We start from the raw sequence: 13728 nt of genomic DNA on the forward strand, positions 1-13728 counted from the left end.
TGCGGCGTCTCTGCTGACCATACTTCACTCTTCCTTCTCGGTTTGCTGGGGCCCTCCGGGGACCACACAGATAGCAGCAGCCCCCCAGCAGGGATGACCTCTCCCCAGGAAAAATCTCAAACTTGGAGAGAATGGAAGGTAGCGAGCGCCACCCACTGCGCCCCACCCTGGGGTGAATCAGGGGGGTCCGGCAGGCCCATCCAGCCACCGGGCTGCTCAGGACCAAAACAGCTGACGCATGAGCAGGGCTGTTTACTGCCTGCAAATCCCAGGGCCGCCGACCTCACGGCTCCGCCAGCCTGCAGCTGTGCTGAGGCCGTGCCGGGCGGAGCACAGCCAAGGAGCCGGCCAGCTGCTCTGCACGGCCTCTGCCCGGCAAGCGCCTTCTGGCGGAAGTGTCAGGTCCCTGTGCTCTGGAGCTCCCAGGCGGGTGGGTGGGCAGAGGGAGCACAGCCCCCTCATGTTGGAAGGACTGGGGCCCAGGTCCGCAGGGAGCTCCCAGATGCGGTGGCCGAGAGACTTCTGATAGCTCCCACCCCATCGCCCGCCCACTGGCCATGACACAGGCCCCAGATGTTGGAAGGGGGGTGGGGTGTGGAATGCTGGGCAGCGCGGCAGGAGAGGTGCCCTTGAGCCCCCTCAGGGACCGTGTACGTGGTCCTGGGTCAGTGAACAAAGCAGGGCTCACTGAGATGGCGGGAAGCAGCACGCCCCTCGGCACAGCCCGGTCGCAGACCCAGGGAGGCCAGGACCGCGCCCGCAGCGGGACGCAGACTCGGGGGACGCAGACTCGCGCTGGCCTGGCACTGTCCATCGCTGAGCTGCCTGTACGCTGCCAGCTTGCAGAGCACTTCCGTGTGTGGTTTTACGGTCAGTCTGCAGGTAGCAGGACCTCCCCACACGTGAACTGTTAACGTCCTTGCCAGGACTGGAAACACGTGTCCTTAAATTGGCCCCGGAAGTCAGAGGCGGGGTCCCTGTGTGATCGCCGGTGGTTTGACTGTCACTGCTCCATACACGTTCTCCTGGTATACCACGACATGTCTTCTCGGTAGGATCGGCACCAGGATGCCAGCCCATCGTAACGGGGGACGTGCAGCCTGCACCCCACCCCCCAGCCTCTTCCTGGTCCTCTCATCCCCCTGTGCTTTCCATTCAGGTGTTTTACTTCAGGAAATGCCCCATTGCTAAGACACCTCTTTTTCCTGCTCATAAAACGGTAGGCCGGCACTGCTTCCCTTCCCGCCACAGTGACACGCGTCCCCATGGCCCACGGCCACTGCCCTCCCTGCCCTCCTGGAGCTCCAGCACGGCGCCAGCAGGGGAGCAGCAGCCGACTGCTGGGCTCCACGTTCCCCACGGGTGACACGATCAGCCAGAGGTCCCAAGTGAGCCGTGACAGTGACTCCCGGCTACCTGCTGGGGGCCGCCACTTGGGGGCCCTTCCCGAGCCAACACTCAGTCCTGTGAGTGCTCCCCACTCCACCCACGTGGGGCCCTCCCCTGGGCTGCGACGTGTGCCAGCTCAGAGAAGGGGAATTCCCCAAACGACAGCGAGGAAGGTGGCTGCCGCCGCCACCAAAACAACCACATGCCGTTAAAAAACACGTATTATTGCAGTTGTGGTAAATACGTTTGTTACGTGTGTTAACACGTCAGCCACATGTAAGGGCGCAGTTCCCACCTTCCCAAACTGGCACCCTGTGTCCCATGTCCCCTCCCCCAGCTCCTGGCCCCCACCACTCGACTTTCTGTCTCTCTGAATCTGATGAGTCTAAGTGTCTCATGTAAGTGGAACCTACAGAGTCTGTCCTTCTGTGACCGGCTATGTCACTGCGCACAGTGTCCTCGGGGTCCATCCAAGTGGCAGCAGGGATCAGAGGCTGCGTGACAGTCCAGGTGTGGAGGGACCAGGCCACACCTGTTTATCCGCTCAGCTGCCAATGGCTGTTGTGAACGAGTCTGCTGTGAACACAGTGCAAATGTCTGTTCGGCCTCCGTTTCACTTCCTTTGGGTCTGTACCTAGAAGCGGAATTACAGGATCATACAGTGGTTCCATTTTTAATTTTTAGAGACACCTCCATGCTGTTTTCCACAGTGTCTGCACCATTTTACATCCCCAGGGCATGATGTGTCCAGTTTCTTAAAAGAAGTACGCTCAAAATACGTCTTTTCTTTCTTTTTTTTAAATAGCCAGGCTCGTGGGTGGGTGTGAGATGGTGTCTCACCGTGGTGTTGACTTTGTTTCCCTAAAGACTAGTGACGCGAAGCTTCTTTTCATGTGTCTATTGGCCATTCGTATTGGCCTTCTTTCGAGAAATGTCTGTTCAACGCTTCGCCCGTTCTTTTAATCAGGTGCGGTTTTGGTTGTCGAGTTGCAGGAGTTCTTCATGTGTCTGGCTCGGAACCTCTAGCAGATACATGATTTGCACATGTTTTCCCCCATCTGTAGGTTCCCTTTTCATTCTGCTGACACTCCTTTGATGCACAGTTTTTCATTTTCACCAAGTCCAGTTTACCTACCACTTTTTCTGTTGCCTGTGTCATATCCAAGAAATCATTGCCAAGTCCAATTACATGAGCTTTCCCCTATGTTTTCAGAGCGGATGGGGCTTTTTAAAAACATAGGGTCCAAGTCGCATCCCAGATCCAGCATGTAGGTCCTGTCTGCCCCAGGAAGCCAGTTGTTCCAAAGCTTCTCAGTCACCAGCCCACCTTCCCAGGAAATACGAGCACCTTCTCTGCAGCCTCCGGACAGCCGGTCTTTCAGCCTGGACTTGCACAGGCGCTGTTACAGGGACCTCATTCTGTTGCAAATAGAATAAAATTGTAAGAAAGTTTCTAAATAGCACCTGAAACCTGCTTCACTGTAATTTCTGCCTATTGATTTAAATTTGGTCACGGGGAGTGGGGGACATAGAATAAGTGTAACTCTTCATTCAAATATTTTTACATGTTCTCCGTGATATATTCTCTTCTCTGGACCGCCTCCCCCCTTCCACGCACACACACACACACACACACAAGTCCCCAGCTTATTTCAGAATTCTCCTACATGACCCAGTTTCTCGTGCTTGTCCGGGCCAGCTCCTCTGGAAGCTCTCAAGTTGTCAATCGTCCTCTTAAATTTGGCAGCTGGACGGGTCACCGCCTGACACTGGTCCTGCCAGGGTGACGTCCACATTGTGACACTGGGCAGCTTCGAGTTGGCTGCTGCCTGTCCTACATGACAGCCCGGGACATTCTTACGTCTTGAAAAGAGGAAAGGAATTCGTTTCTCTAAAAATAGAAAGGTCTGGAATTTAATCTAATAAGAAGATAAGGTCCACAGCCATCTGTCTTCCCCATCCCAGCACCCAGGTGGGAGCGGGAGGGAGTAGAAGACAGACCCTGCAGAGGTGAAGGCACCGGGTACAGGGCCACGCGTGCCAGAGGAGAAGCTCAGACGGCTCTCCCTCCGTCCACCCCCTTACCCCCACTCTAATTGTGTAAATGGCAAGCTGGGGGGCTGTGTCAGAGTTTTGCGGGGGAAGGGACAGGAATTCCAGGGCCCCCCACGGCAGTACTGCTGCCCTCCCTCCAGGGGGCACCACTGACACCGCACAGGACTGCTGTCCAGCGACCTTGCTGGCGAGGGCCACAGAACCCTAGACAGAGCCAGCAGACCCCATGTGGAAAGGCTCTGGGTGTGTACTGGGGACTGCGCGGCTCTTGGCCCCTGGCTGCCAAGCCCCGTGTCTCCTCAGGTGGTTCCCTGCTCTGTGTGTGGCGGACAAACCCCGTTTTCTGCTCCCTCCTCGCCCCCCCCACCCCACCCTGTCTTGAACTGTGCCTGGGGGCTCAGGAGCAGATGGGATTTGTTTCCTCCTTGGCTCTGAAGTGCCCTGACATTGAAAAATGTCAAATAAAATCAACTGGAGGCCCCTGCCCTCCCCCAGGCTGGCCCTGTGCTCCCGGAGGCAGTGAACCGAAGCCTTAAAGAGACACTGTCCAGCCTTGCTGAGCAGCCTGGGCCTCTGCCCCTGCCCCCTGCCCAGAAGGAGACACGGTCACTGCTGTCCAGTTTGCTGACGTCTGGCCCCACGATGCCCAACCACCTTTGGCCACGGGAGTTTTCACCTGGGCGCTGGGTTTGTAGGTTTGTACAAGGAGCAGAGAACCCTTCTGAATTGGAACGGGCCGAGAGAAGAGTCCTTCTGCCTTTGTCTTCTGTGTCCTGGCAGTTTTTTGGGTGTCCCAGCCAGTGGGCAGCTGGACCAGGCCTGGCTTTGGCCCAGGGAACACAGGATTGGGGCAGAGGGCAGAGTGGGGCTCCCTGGGGAGGACCGAGCTCAGGAAGGAAACAGTTTCTGCCCTTGGGTCGTGTCACCTCTAAATGGGAGCAGGACGTCGTGGGGCTATGGCAGGAGCAGTGACAGGTGAAGGCTCGCAGCCAGACTGCCTGGGCTCAAACCCTCGTTCTTCTCACCAGCTACGTGAGTCAGCCTCTGCCGTGGTTTCCTCCGCTGGCAGTGAGGAGGGCGGCGGTGCCCAGTATAAGAGTGACGTGAGGATGAAATCAGTTAGTGTTTACGTTCCTTGTGTTCCCTGTGAAACGTGTGCAGCAAATGCTAGCTGTCGCTTGTCAGCCATCTGATAACAGATGTTAGCAGGCTGACAGCCCTCAGCTGTCCCCTGCACACTCTCCTTGATGACACAGTATTTGGAAACGTGCGTGTGGACCTTCATGCTTGAAAATGATGTTTCTGGTCCTTGTTGGCAGGAGGACACACTAAGTGGTTTTCCCAGCAAGACGGCCCTGTCCTGACCACACCTGTCTGTGCGATGCCCTCAGTGGCACACGGTGCCCACCTGCGGCCTGGGGACCTGGAGCATGTGGGTGTGCAGGGTCCCACAGGTGAACGTGGCCCCTTTCCCATCACCTGGCTACTGGGCTGTCTGTCCCTCACTCAAACATGTTTGTCATTGTGCGTGGAGAGTGTCTTGGGCTGGGGTCCCTGAGAAGTGACCTGGAGAGAGAGATCTGAGTGAAGTGGTTTATTTGGGAGGTGACTGCAGACAGCACATGGGGAGCGAGGAGCTGAGTCAGGCAAGAGAAAGGACACCAGAGCAGGTGTGTCCATGGGTGGGCGATGGCCAGGTCGGCTGGGGCAGTACGTGGAACCCAGCAATAAGGACATGTGGGTATTTCTCTTCCGACTGCCACCGTGTCCTGGCTTGTGCAGCCTGCTGCACACAGGGTGATAGTCACAGGCTGCAGAGGGGACATGGGTGGGACACAAAGGCATCGATTACAAAGGGGGAAGGTGGGAAGGAAGGAAGGGAAGGAGGGTTTGGAGTCAGTTTCCCGGATCTTATGGGAGGGAGGGAGTGGCTTCAGAGAGCCCCCAGCTCTTGAAACAGTAGTGGTAGCACCCCTCCGTCTGTGTGGGGTTAACCTGCATCTCAGCGTCTGTTCAAATTCAACAGGGTTGGTGGCAGGTGGGAGTAAGCCAGGTATTCCAGAGGGGCAGCTGGGTGGATGCTAGTTGCCATGGCAACTGATGCAGGCTGTGTGTAGCCCCTCCTATGGTGTGTCCCTGTCCCAGTAACCTACAATTGAGCGACTGGGTTCTCACCTAGTTAGATGACATGCAATTTGGTTGACAATCAGGATCGAGACGGGCATGGGGAGGCTGTTAAGATGGGTTGACATTTCCCCACCAGCCCCGCCCACCTGCCCGCTGCCCATTTGTCTCTCTTCTTCAATCACCAGCCTCCTCCGTTCTCCCACACACCTTATGTTCTGGGAGCAGCCGGCGGGGCCCACGTGGTGCCTGGAAATGCCGAGCGATCTGCTTCCAGAAAGAGCATGCGTTTGGAAGTGCGGCAGGCCTGTTGGAGAGCCCAGCTCCGAGGCTTTGGGTGGACCGCACCCATTCTGGTGGTGATAGTGGTGAGTCCAGGCTTGTTGTGCGGACGTCGTCCTATGTTGTGTCCAGACATCGGTGTGCAGCAGGGGCTCAGTCAATGTTACCTCCCTCCTGTGGGATGGCACCGAGAAAGCCAAAGCTGTGAAGGTGCTAAAGGCCAGCTGTAGAAGAGCTTTCCCGCCTGCCTGGTGATGCCCACTGGACTTGTCTTTGCTAAATCCGCTTCCTCCGGAAGCCTTCCCTGATTAATCACGGTGCAACATGATTTCTGTCCAGCTGGGTTGTCCTGGCGCTTGTGTCTATAATTTGTACTGTAGTAACTTGTGCTTTTATGGTTCTCTAATAATGGCGTGGTGTGTGTGGCTTACAAAACACTAACAAGGCATTATCTTAGTTAATCGTAACAATACTGTGAATTAGGCGTTCTTCCCCCAATTTACAAATGAGGAAATTGCAGCCCTGACTTACCTGGCCAGGATCGCATAGCTCACAGGTACAGCCCTGGAACAGAAGCCAGGCCTCTGATGCCCACAGCCTGGCTCTGCGCACGCTCCAGGCGGCCTCTCCCTCTGGCCTCCAGGCACCAGACGTCTCAGGCTGGCGGCCAAAGACCCTTCGTTGCAGCCGAGGGAAGGGCAGCAGCAGCCCAGGCAGGGACTTGCCATGGAGCTTTGCAGGAGGCCCCTAAGCAGCTGTGGGGCCTGGACGTGGGGGCGTTGGTGGGATTAGCACCGGCATGGCATGGGTCGGGGGTCACGGGGACATGGGCGGGAGAGGCTGGTGTGGGTGGGGGCCTGTGCGTGGTCAGATCCAGGGTGAGGAGGGCGCGGGGCACAGACAGACACTGTGAGAGCCCCCAAGTCCCGTGGGAGGGGCAGCTGGATACAAAGATGCTGTGTGCGCAGCAGAACCCCTGGCACAGGGCAGAGGTCGCAGGCCCCTGGTGGGCAGGCCATGGGCAGGGCTGTGTGGCCTCCAGACAGGCTGAGTGACAGGCGGAGGGACTCCTCCAGGGAGAGGAGCAATGGGAGTGGGGCGGGCGTGTCCCCACCAGCCCATGTGCTCGTACTGAAAGGGGACTTGGGCCCCGTCCCTTCTTTCTTGTGGGGCATCTGCAGCCTGGGAGACAAATCGGGCTCTGGCCTCAGTGCCACCCTCTCTTCCTGACAGCTCACCCTCGTCCAGCTCCTTTCCCAGCCTGTCCTCATTGTCACCTTTCTCAGTCTCGCCTTCCTGTACTTCGAGGTCTGGCTTCTGTCTCAGCCCCTGTGGGTCTGATGACGGGTCAGTTCAGCCATGACACAGCCATGTGGCCAGACTCGGGCAGTGGGGTTCTCAGGACCGCTGACATTCTGCCAAGTGTCAGTGGACGAGGAGGGACACTGCTTATCATGCGGCTGTCACCGCCCCTTCTGAGTCACAGTGAGCCTCTGCAGAGGGGCCTGGAGGATGGCCAGCTGTCTGTGCCCACGTGGAGCAAACTTCCTCAGATGACCCCCGTTTTTCGGATTGATCCAGAGCAAGGTGCTCCTGGAGCAAGACTCCAGCTAAGAGGTCCTGCCCGCCCAGCTCTGAGCAGGTGCCCTGAGGGCTGGAGGCGGCAGCTACTCGGACTCACGCCTCCACTAGTCCCTGTGTTTAGTTTCCTGTCCTTGGGGGCCAGGTCGGCAAAGTCAGTGGAACATTCTGGAGCCCATCTGACCTGGGTGTAATTCTCAGTCTGCCCATCACTACCTGTGTGACCTCGGATAAGTAACTTAGCCTCTTACTGCTAAACTGTCATTGTGTGAAAGGAAAGATGGTAATAAGGCCCCCACCCACACTCACACACACACTGACTCACACGTGTGTACACACTGTCACACGCACACACTCCAGCGAGGCTGGCTGAGGGTCCATCAGCCCGTATGGGACAGGAGCTTCTCTCCCGTCTGTCCCCATCGTCCCCTCTGCCCATGTTCTCAGACCCACACAAATGCTGAGCTAGGATGACTGAAACAGTGGCCCCGTCTGTAATCAGGAGGCCCGTCCTGTTTGCTGCCTCTCCCAGCTGTGGGGCTGAGGAAAGCTACCCGCCACGCCCCCTGTTGTGTAATATGTACAGAGCAGAGCGCAGCTGAGAGCCGGCTGCTTCCTCCAGCTCAGGGGTTCCTGCGCGGTGCATCTGCTCTGCCCCAGCTCCAGGTGGTCCCGCCTCCCCTCAGCGGGGCGGAGCCCCAGGCTGGGCCCAGGGGGGAGCTGGTGAGACTTGGGGGCGCTGACCAGTGGAAAGAATAGGGATGGAACCTGGGTTCCGAGTGAGGACCTGGAGCAAATCACTGGCCCTCTCTGAGCCCTCACTCCCTCCTCTGTGAAAGCGAGGTTGGCAGGTTGTCAAACCAGTTGATCTCTGAGGATGTTTTCAGCTCTGACCTTCTGGCTTCTCTGACTCCATGAAGGGGGTATGTTCCAGGCTCCCTGGCAGGTCTTCCAGGAAGGGCCCGAATTTGGTGAGGAAAGGTGCAGCCTTGCTAGGTCAGGAGTGGAAAGAAGCTTGCCAGGGTCCCACCCAAGGAGCTCTTGAAAACTCAGCATCCCTGAGAGGTCAAGAAATGCAGTAGAGAATGGCCTCTAGCCTGGGATGAGTGTCGTCATGGCTTCCACGCCCGTGGCCAAACCATCTCAACTGCTCTGGGCTTTGATGCTCGAAGCTGCCTTACAGGTACTACAGCTGCCTCCCTTAGATTCTGGGCTGTTTGGAAATACAGTCACGGATGTGACAGTGCTACCCAGAGGCTGGGGATGGTGTGACAGATACTTCTGTCAAGGTCACACAAGAGGATTCCCCAGGATTCAGGGGGGTCCCTGGGGGGCCCGGGCTGGGTTTTAAAAGCTAGGATTAGGGATGTGGCCCGGTCATTCCCTGTGGAGAGCAGTGTGGTCACAGAACCAAGTGCCACTCCCTTCTGGTGAATCCTTTCTCCTTCCTTCACATCATCCCTCTGTCTATATGGCTCTGTTCTGATTCTGCCAAGATGCCTCCCGCTCAGTCCGGCCAGGAGCCAGGACAGCCAGGACATGGCGGGGTCTCCAGACCCAGCTTTCCCCCACAGGCCTGAGGGAGCTTCTCTGACTGGCCTAGTCTCAGGGAGTAAATCCCCTGTAATTGATGGGATAGAGGCAGTGAGAGCAGATCCGTGAATACGCTGGAGGCCAGCCTGGGGCCCTGGCTTCTCAGGGTCTCACCAAGAAATCTGGTGTCTGGTCGGGCCCCAGGTAGGGAATACTGGACCCCAGGCCTCGTGGAGCTTCCTGGCAAGTCTCTCTTTTTCTTGCCTCACTAACCAACCCCTTTGAGTTGGTTATCGGTAGACAACCAGAGCCCCCAACAAACTGCCTTGGGATGTCCTGGCTGGAAATGGAAATTGATCTGGAGCAAGGGGGACTCAGGACAGAATCACCCCTTGCGGGAACCTGGCCGACAAACCTCATGCATATTAGTCTGGGCTCTGCCCTCTGCTTTGGACATTTCCTGGCCTTTCTGTGCCTCAGTTTCCCCCTTGTAAAGAGCCATTCTGATGACCTTAGAACAGGGGACAATGAGGTCATGTTCCCAAGGGCTCTTTGAAGAGAAGCACAGAGGGGCAGAGAGGCTTGTCTGAGATGGACAGGCCTTTTCCTCCCCCTCTGTGGTGGGTTTTCTCTGGAGAAGTGCCTGCCATCCAGCTCCCTCTCAGCAGCTGCCCCCACTCCCTCTGCCCCAGACTACAGCCACACAGCCTGGGACCCAGAAAGAAGAGCTCAGAGTCACCCCCGAAGTGCCCCCCACTATAGTCAAGGCAACCAGGCACCATACCCCCCCACTCTGCCAATCCCCAGCGATGGGCAAGGCCATGGGCTGTGCTTGGACAGTGCTTCTACCTAGCTTATCCCCAGCCCTGCTCTTCAGGTACCCAAGCGCCTGGGCCTGTGGCTGAGGGCTGCGGGGTGGGGGTGGGGGGTAAGGCGGGGCTCTAATTTGCATGCACCTTATTTCAGTAGCAAAGCCTCAGGACCCTGCTCCTTCCCCTGTAAGAGCCCCTCCAGCCTCCACCAATGGGAAGGTGGGGAGAGGAAGGTAGACACTGCCTTGCAACCCACTTTCCTTGTGTAGAAGGAAGGAGGACCATGTGGACGGCAGCCTCTGATTCTACTGGACTCAGGCATTAGAGAGCCTCTTAGCGGGACTCAGAGGCTGGGAGCCCCATCCCTGGGCTCAGCTGCTGTCTGACTCAGGCTCTCTTTTCAAAAACATTCTTATCACTGTTGACACACAGTATTATATCAGTTTCAGGTACAACATAGTGATTCAATGTTTATACAGCTTACAATGTGACACTTTCTGGCTTGTCCCCATCCCTATGGGGGTGAAATGCTCAGGGAGGGGGGGCTGCCAGGTGTGAGCAAAAGGGATGGGGCTTCTTGGGCCCTGCAGGACCGTGAAGGAATGTCCAGGGACAGTGCAGTCCCTCTAAGCCCCTGTTCCTTATTGCTGTCAGGCCCCATCTCGCTCCCTCCGGGCTCTGCCTGGAAATCCACCTAAGAGGAAACCCTGTGCATAGAACAGCTAGATCCTGAGAAAAACATGCCCTGCTGCAGGGGCCCAGACAAAGTTGTTTTACTCAGGATTCCGTGCTGGCTGAAGAGAATCCCGTATGTGCTGTCACTGTAAGCTGTTCCCCAGATGACCCCGGCCAGCCCCAGCTCAGCTGTGCAGGCAGAACTCCCCCACAGGAACGACTGCCCTCTGCCCTCTGCCCTCTGCACTCTGCCCTCTGTTAGGTTGATGCCTGGGACTTCACCAGGATGGGCTTGGTCCAGGGAGGGCACCATCCTGAAGTGAGACGGCAGAGTGCTGCAGGGAACCACCTGCCCCGCTCTGACCCCCTCAGAGCTGGTCTGCTTGGGACCGGTGGTCTTTCCACGTGTCACCACCCAGATCACTCAGGATAAAGGGGTAACATCCGTTTGTGCCCCATGCTGGGGGCGGGGCTGAGGGATTACTCCCCTTTGAACTCAAAACTTAGGGACAAAACTTGGCCCTGATGTGCACCCTGGGAAACAGACCCCTCCCCAAGGCAGACGGGCCAGAGACACTGATCAGAGACACTGATATTTAAAAAATGTCAGTGCTGTTGTTTAAAGAAATTGTGGGTATAACCTGTCCATTTCTAACACGTAGGCGTCCCATTTTGCCCTGCTGTCACTTAGACTGGACCCAGCTTACACCCTCAGCCCCTCCCAGGAGCAGGGGGTGAGGGGGGCTCCCCTTCCTCTGAGGGGAGAGGACCTCCATGGGGAGCCCTGCTCCTGGATCCCACTTTTTTTTTCTTATTCTCCCCTAAAATCTTCGCGTGGTGGGACCCTTCCCCAGTCATCAGCTGAATGGCCCCCGGATGGAGGCACAGACCCAGGCATGGGGTGCACTCCTTTGTCACACGCACACCTGTCACCCAGTCCCTTGCCCAGAGCTGAAGTGTTGGGCCGCGCCCCTTGAGGTCATCAGCACTTCCGGAGGTCGCCTCGTGTGCCCTCTCAGAGGGCAGGACGGGTCCTCAGCCGGCCTCTGGCAACACGCATCGGGGCTGACCTTCCATTCAGGCGCGCCCTCCGAATAATTTTGAAAACCTGCAGAGGGAGCAGGGAGGAAGCTGGGAGGAAGCCCCCTTTGGGAGGGTCCCGGCGGCCTCGCCAACCCCGTACGCACCCCCCACGCACAAGGAGACCTGGGACTGCCCGCTGCTCACACCCCTTGTGCGGGTGCAGCTGGCCTCCCAGGGGTGAAGTGCGGAGCGGCTCGGGAGGGGGTCGAGGCCCACCCACCCCGCTGCACCACCGACTCCCGAGGGTCGAGGGTCGGGGTCCGTGAGCCCCGCTGCATCCCCGGCTATGGAGAGTCGGGGGACCCCCAGCCCTGCTGCAACCCGGCTCCTGGGACCCGGACGGCGGCCGCGGCGGCTCTTTGTCTACCTGCCGGGCGTTAAAGGACCCGCTCTCAGCGCGCGCCGCGGGGCCGGGGCGGAGTCGGCGCGGGGGAAACGGGGCTCTGTGGCTTTAAGTGCGGCGGGGCCGCGGGGCGGCGCGGCGGGAGGAAGGGGGCGGGGCTCGGCGGGGCTCGGCTCCGGCCTCCGCGTGGCCCGGCTCTCACCTCCCGGTCCCGGGCGCGGACGCGGCTGTCCGGGGCGAGGCGCCCCCCGCGAATGGCCGCGAGCCGGGAAGATGCTCCACCTGCCGCCGCCCCGGCCGGGGAGGACCGTGCGCCTGCCCCGCAGGTAAGCCCCCGCCGGCCGCCGGCCCCTGTGGCAGCCCTCACCCCCGCCCCGGCGCCCGCCCCCAGCTCCACCGCAGCTGCAGCCTCGGACGTTGGGTGGGGGTTCTTCTCTGACGGGGGGGGGGGGGGAGGCCAGCGGCGCTTGGGCGCGTGGCTGTGGGCATCTGGGGTTAGAGGGGGTTGTGTGCTGGGGTTGAGGGTGGGAAGCAGGAAGGAGAGGCTGGGGACAAAGCTGAGACAATAGCCCAACTTGATGGAACTTGGATGGTTGCCCGCAGTGCGGTGGGGGCCGGCTGTGGGGTCGGGGGTGCCGAGGACGTGGGGGGTCCAAGGGGAGGGAGCTGCAGCCCCGACCTACTCAGCATGGCATTCCCTAACCCCGGAAGCTCTGGGAGCCGTGGTGGGATGTGGGAGGGTGAGACCTGAGGAGGATGGGCTTGGGTTTGTGACCCCATAGCCCGTGGGATCCCTCTGTAGGGGGATGCTCTGTGGAGGGGAGCAGACCAGTCCTGTGAGGTGAGGACCCTGCACAGAGGCTCCCCATGAAAGGGAAGTGTGAGCATAGTCAAGCCCAAACCCCAGCGCGCACTTCCAAGAGGGGGTTAGGAAATCCCAGCAGCCTGAGAAAGAGGCTGATGCCCCCTGCTTTTCCTGGGAGCCTCTCACCCCAACATACACACTCCCTCCCCTGGGCCTGTGGTCTGACCCTGGCTGCTGTGGTCACCCCACCCCACCCTCCTCACAGCCTCAGCCCCAGGCTCCTTGGCGGGAACCACAAGTCGTCTCCGCTGCAACTCAGCACACACAGGCTTCGGGTCAGAGCAGAAGTGGGCACGGCCTGGGAGGGAGAGCCCCTTGGAAGCTGGAGTCCTGCTGGCCCCAAACTATTTGTGCCCCACCCAGTAGCACAGACTGCAGCCCCTCTGGAATGTGCCTTGGGTCCTTGGGGGTCACTGCTGAAGTGACCGGTCCGTTGGGATGTGTTGAACATCTCAGTTTGTGAACAGAGAATAGAAAAATGTAGGGCCTTCGGGGAGGGGGGGGGTCTTCCTTCTGGTGAGGTCCTGGGCTGAGTCACTGGGCCCTGGAGAAGGTGAAGACAGTTTCCGTCCCCCACTTGTACCGCTCCCCCCCCACCAGTTCAGATCCCACACAGGGTGTGCCCAGGGAAAATGATAATTGCCACCCAACCAAGGCCTGCATTGGTTCTACCCTTAAGTTTTTTGCCTCCCCCATCCCTGGAAGATGAGAAAATTCTTTAGCTGACTCCAGCACCTTTTTCGCGAGCCCATCACACCCTCCTCCCTGCCTTTTCTAGGTTACCCCTCACTTTTCTCCCTGCTCCCTTCCTCCTCTCTGCCCCACCCCAGGAGACCCAGGCTTTGTCCTGTGAGCTTAGCACCCTATCCTGGGGCCACAGCTGTTGAGTCCTCACCTAGCCGTTTCCAGAAACCAACCGCTGGGCAGGTGTGCCTGGGCGGGACCTGTCTGCCATAGCCCAGGAAGCGGAGCCCGTCACATCACCA

The 13728-nt window shown here is 58.7% G+C and overlaps 1 protein-coding gene and 1 long non-coding RNA gene across 8 annotated transcripts in view; one reads left to right on the forward strand and one right to left on the reverse strand.

Annotated features, from left to right (window-relative positions):
- Positions 1 to 13728, forward strand: part of NAV1 (neuron navigator 1) — a 182018-nt gene that overhangs the window by 116566 nt on the left and 51724 nt on the right. Inside the window, exon 1 of one of the 6 annotated variants that reach the window (XM_074317117.2) lies at positions 12049 to 12203. The exons of the other annotated variants lie outside the window; for them this stretch is intronic. Within the exon in view, the coding sequence (XP_074173218.2) occupies positions 12151 to 12203 (53 nt within the window). The 5' untranslated portion in view covers positions 12049 to 12150. Of the gene's footprint in view, positions 1 to 12048; positions 12204 to 13728 lie in introns of those variants that run through there. 6 annotated transcript variants of the gene reach the window in all.
- Positions 1574 to 12013, reverse strand: LOC141567946 (uncharacterized). 2 transcript variants are annotated; one of them, XR_016021608.1, is made up of 4 exons: positions 11902 to 12013; positions 6382 to 11559; positions 5779 to 6024; positions 1574 to 2808 (listed from the first exon to the last, which is right to left on the reverse strand). It is a non-coding gene; the product is annotated as an uncharacterized LOC141567946 (long non-coding RNA). The 2 variants fall into 2 exon arrangements; XR_016021607.1 differs by lacking the exon at positions 1574 to 2808 and adding an exon at positions 5024 to 5255.

This window comes from Rhinolophus sinicus, chromosome 6 (assembly GCF_057876585.1).
Source record: "Rhinolophus sinicus isolate RSI-liver-muscle chromosome 6, RSI-T2T, whole genome shotgun sequence".
Lineage (NCBI taxonomy): Eukaryota > Metazoa > Chordata > Mammalia > Chiroptera > Rhinolophidae > Rhinolophus > Rhinolophus sinicus.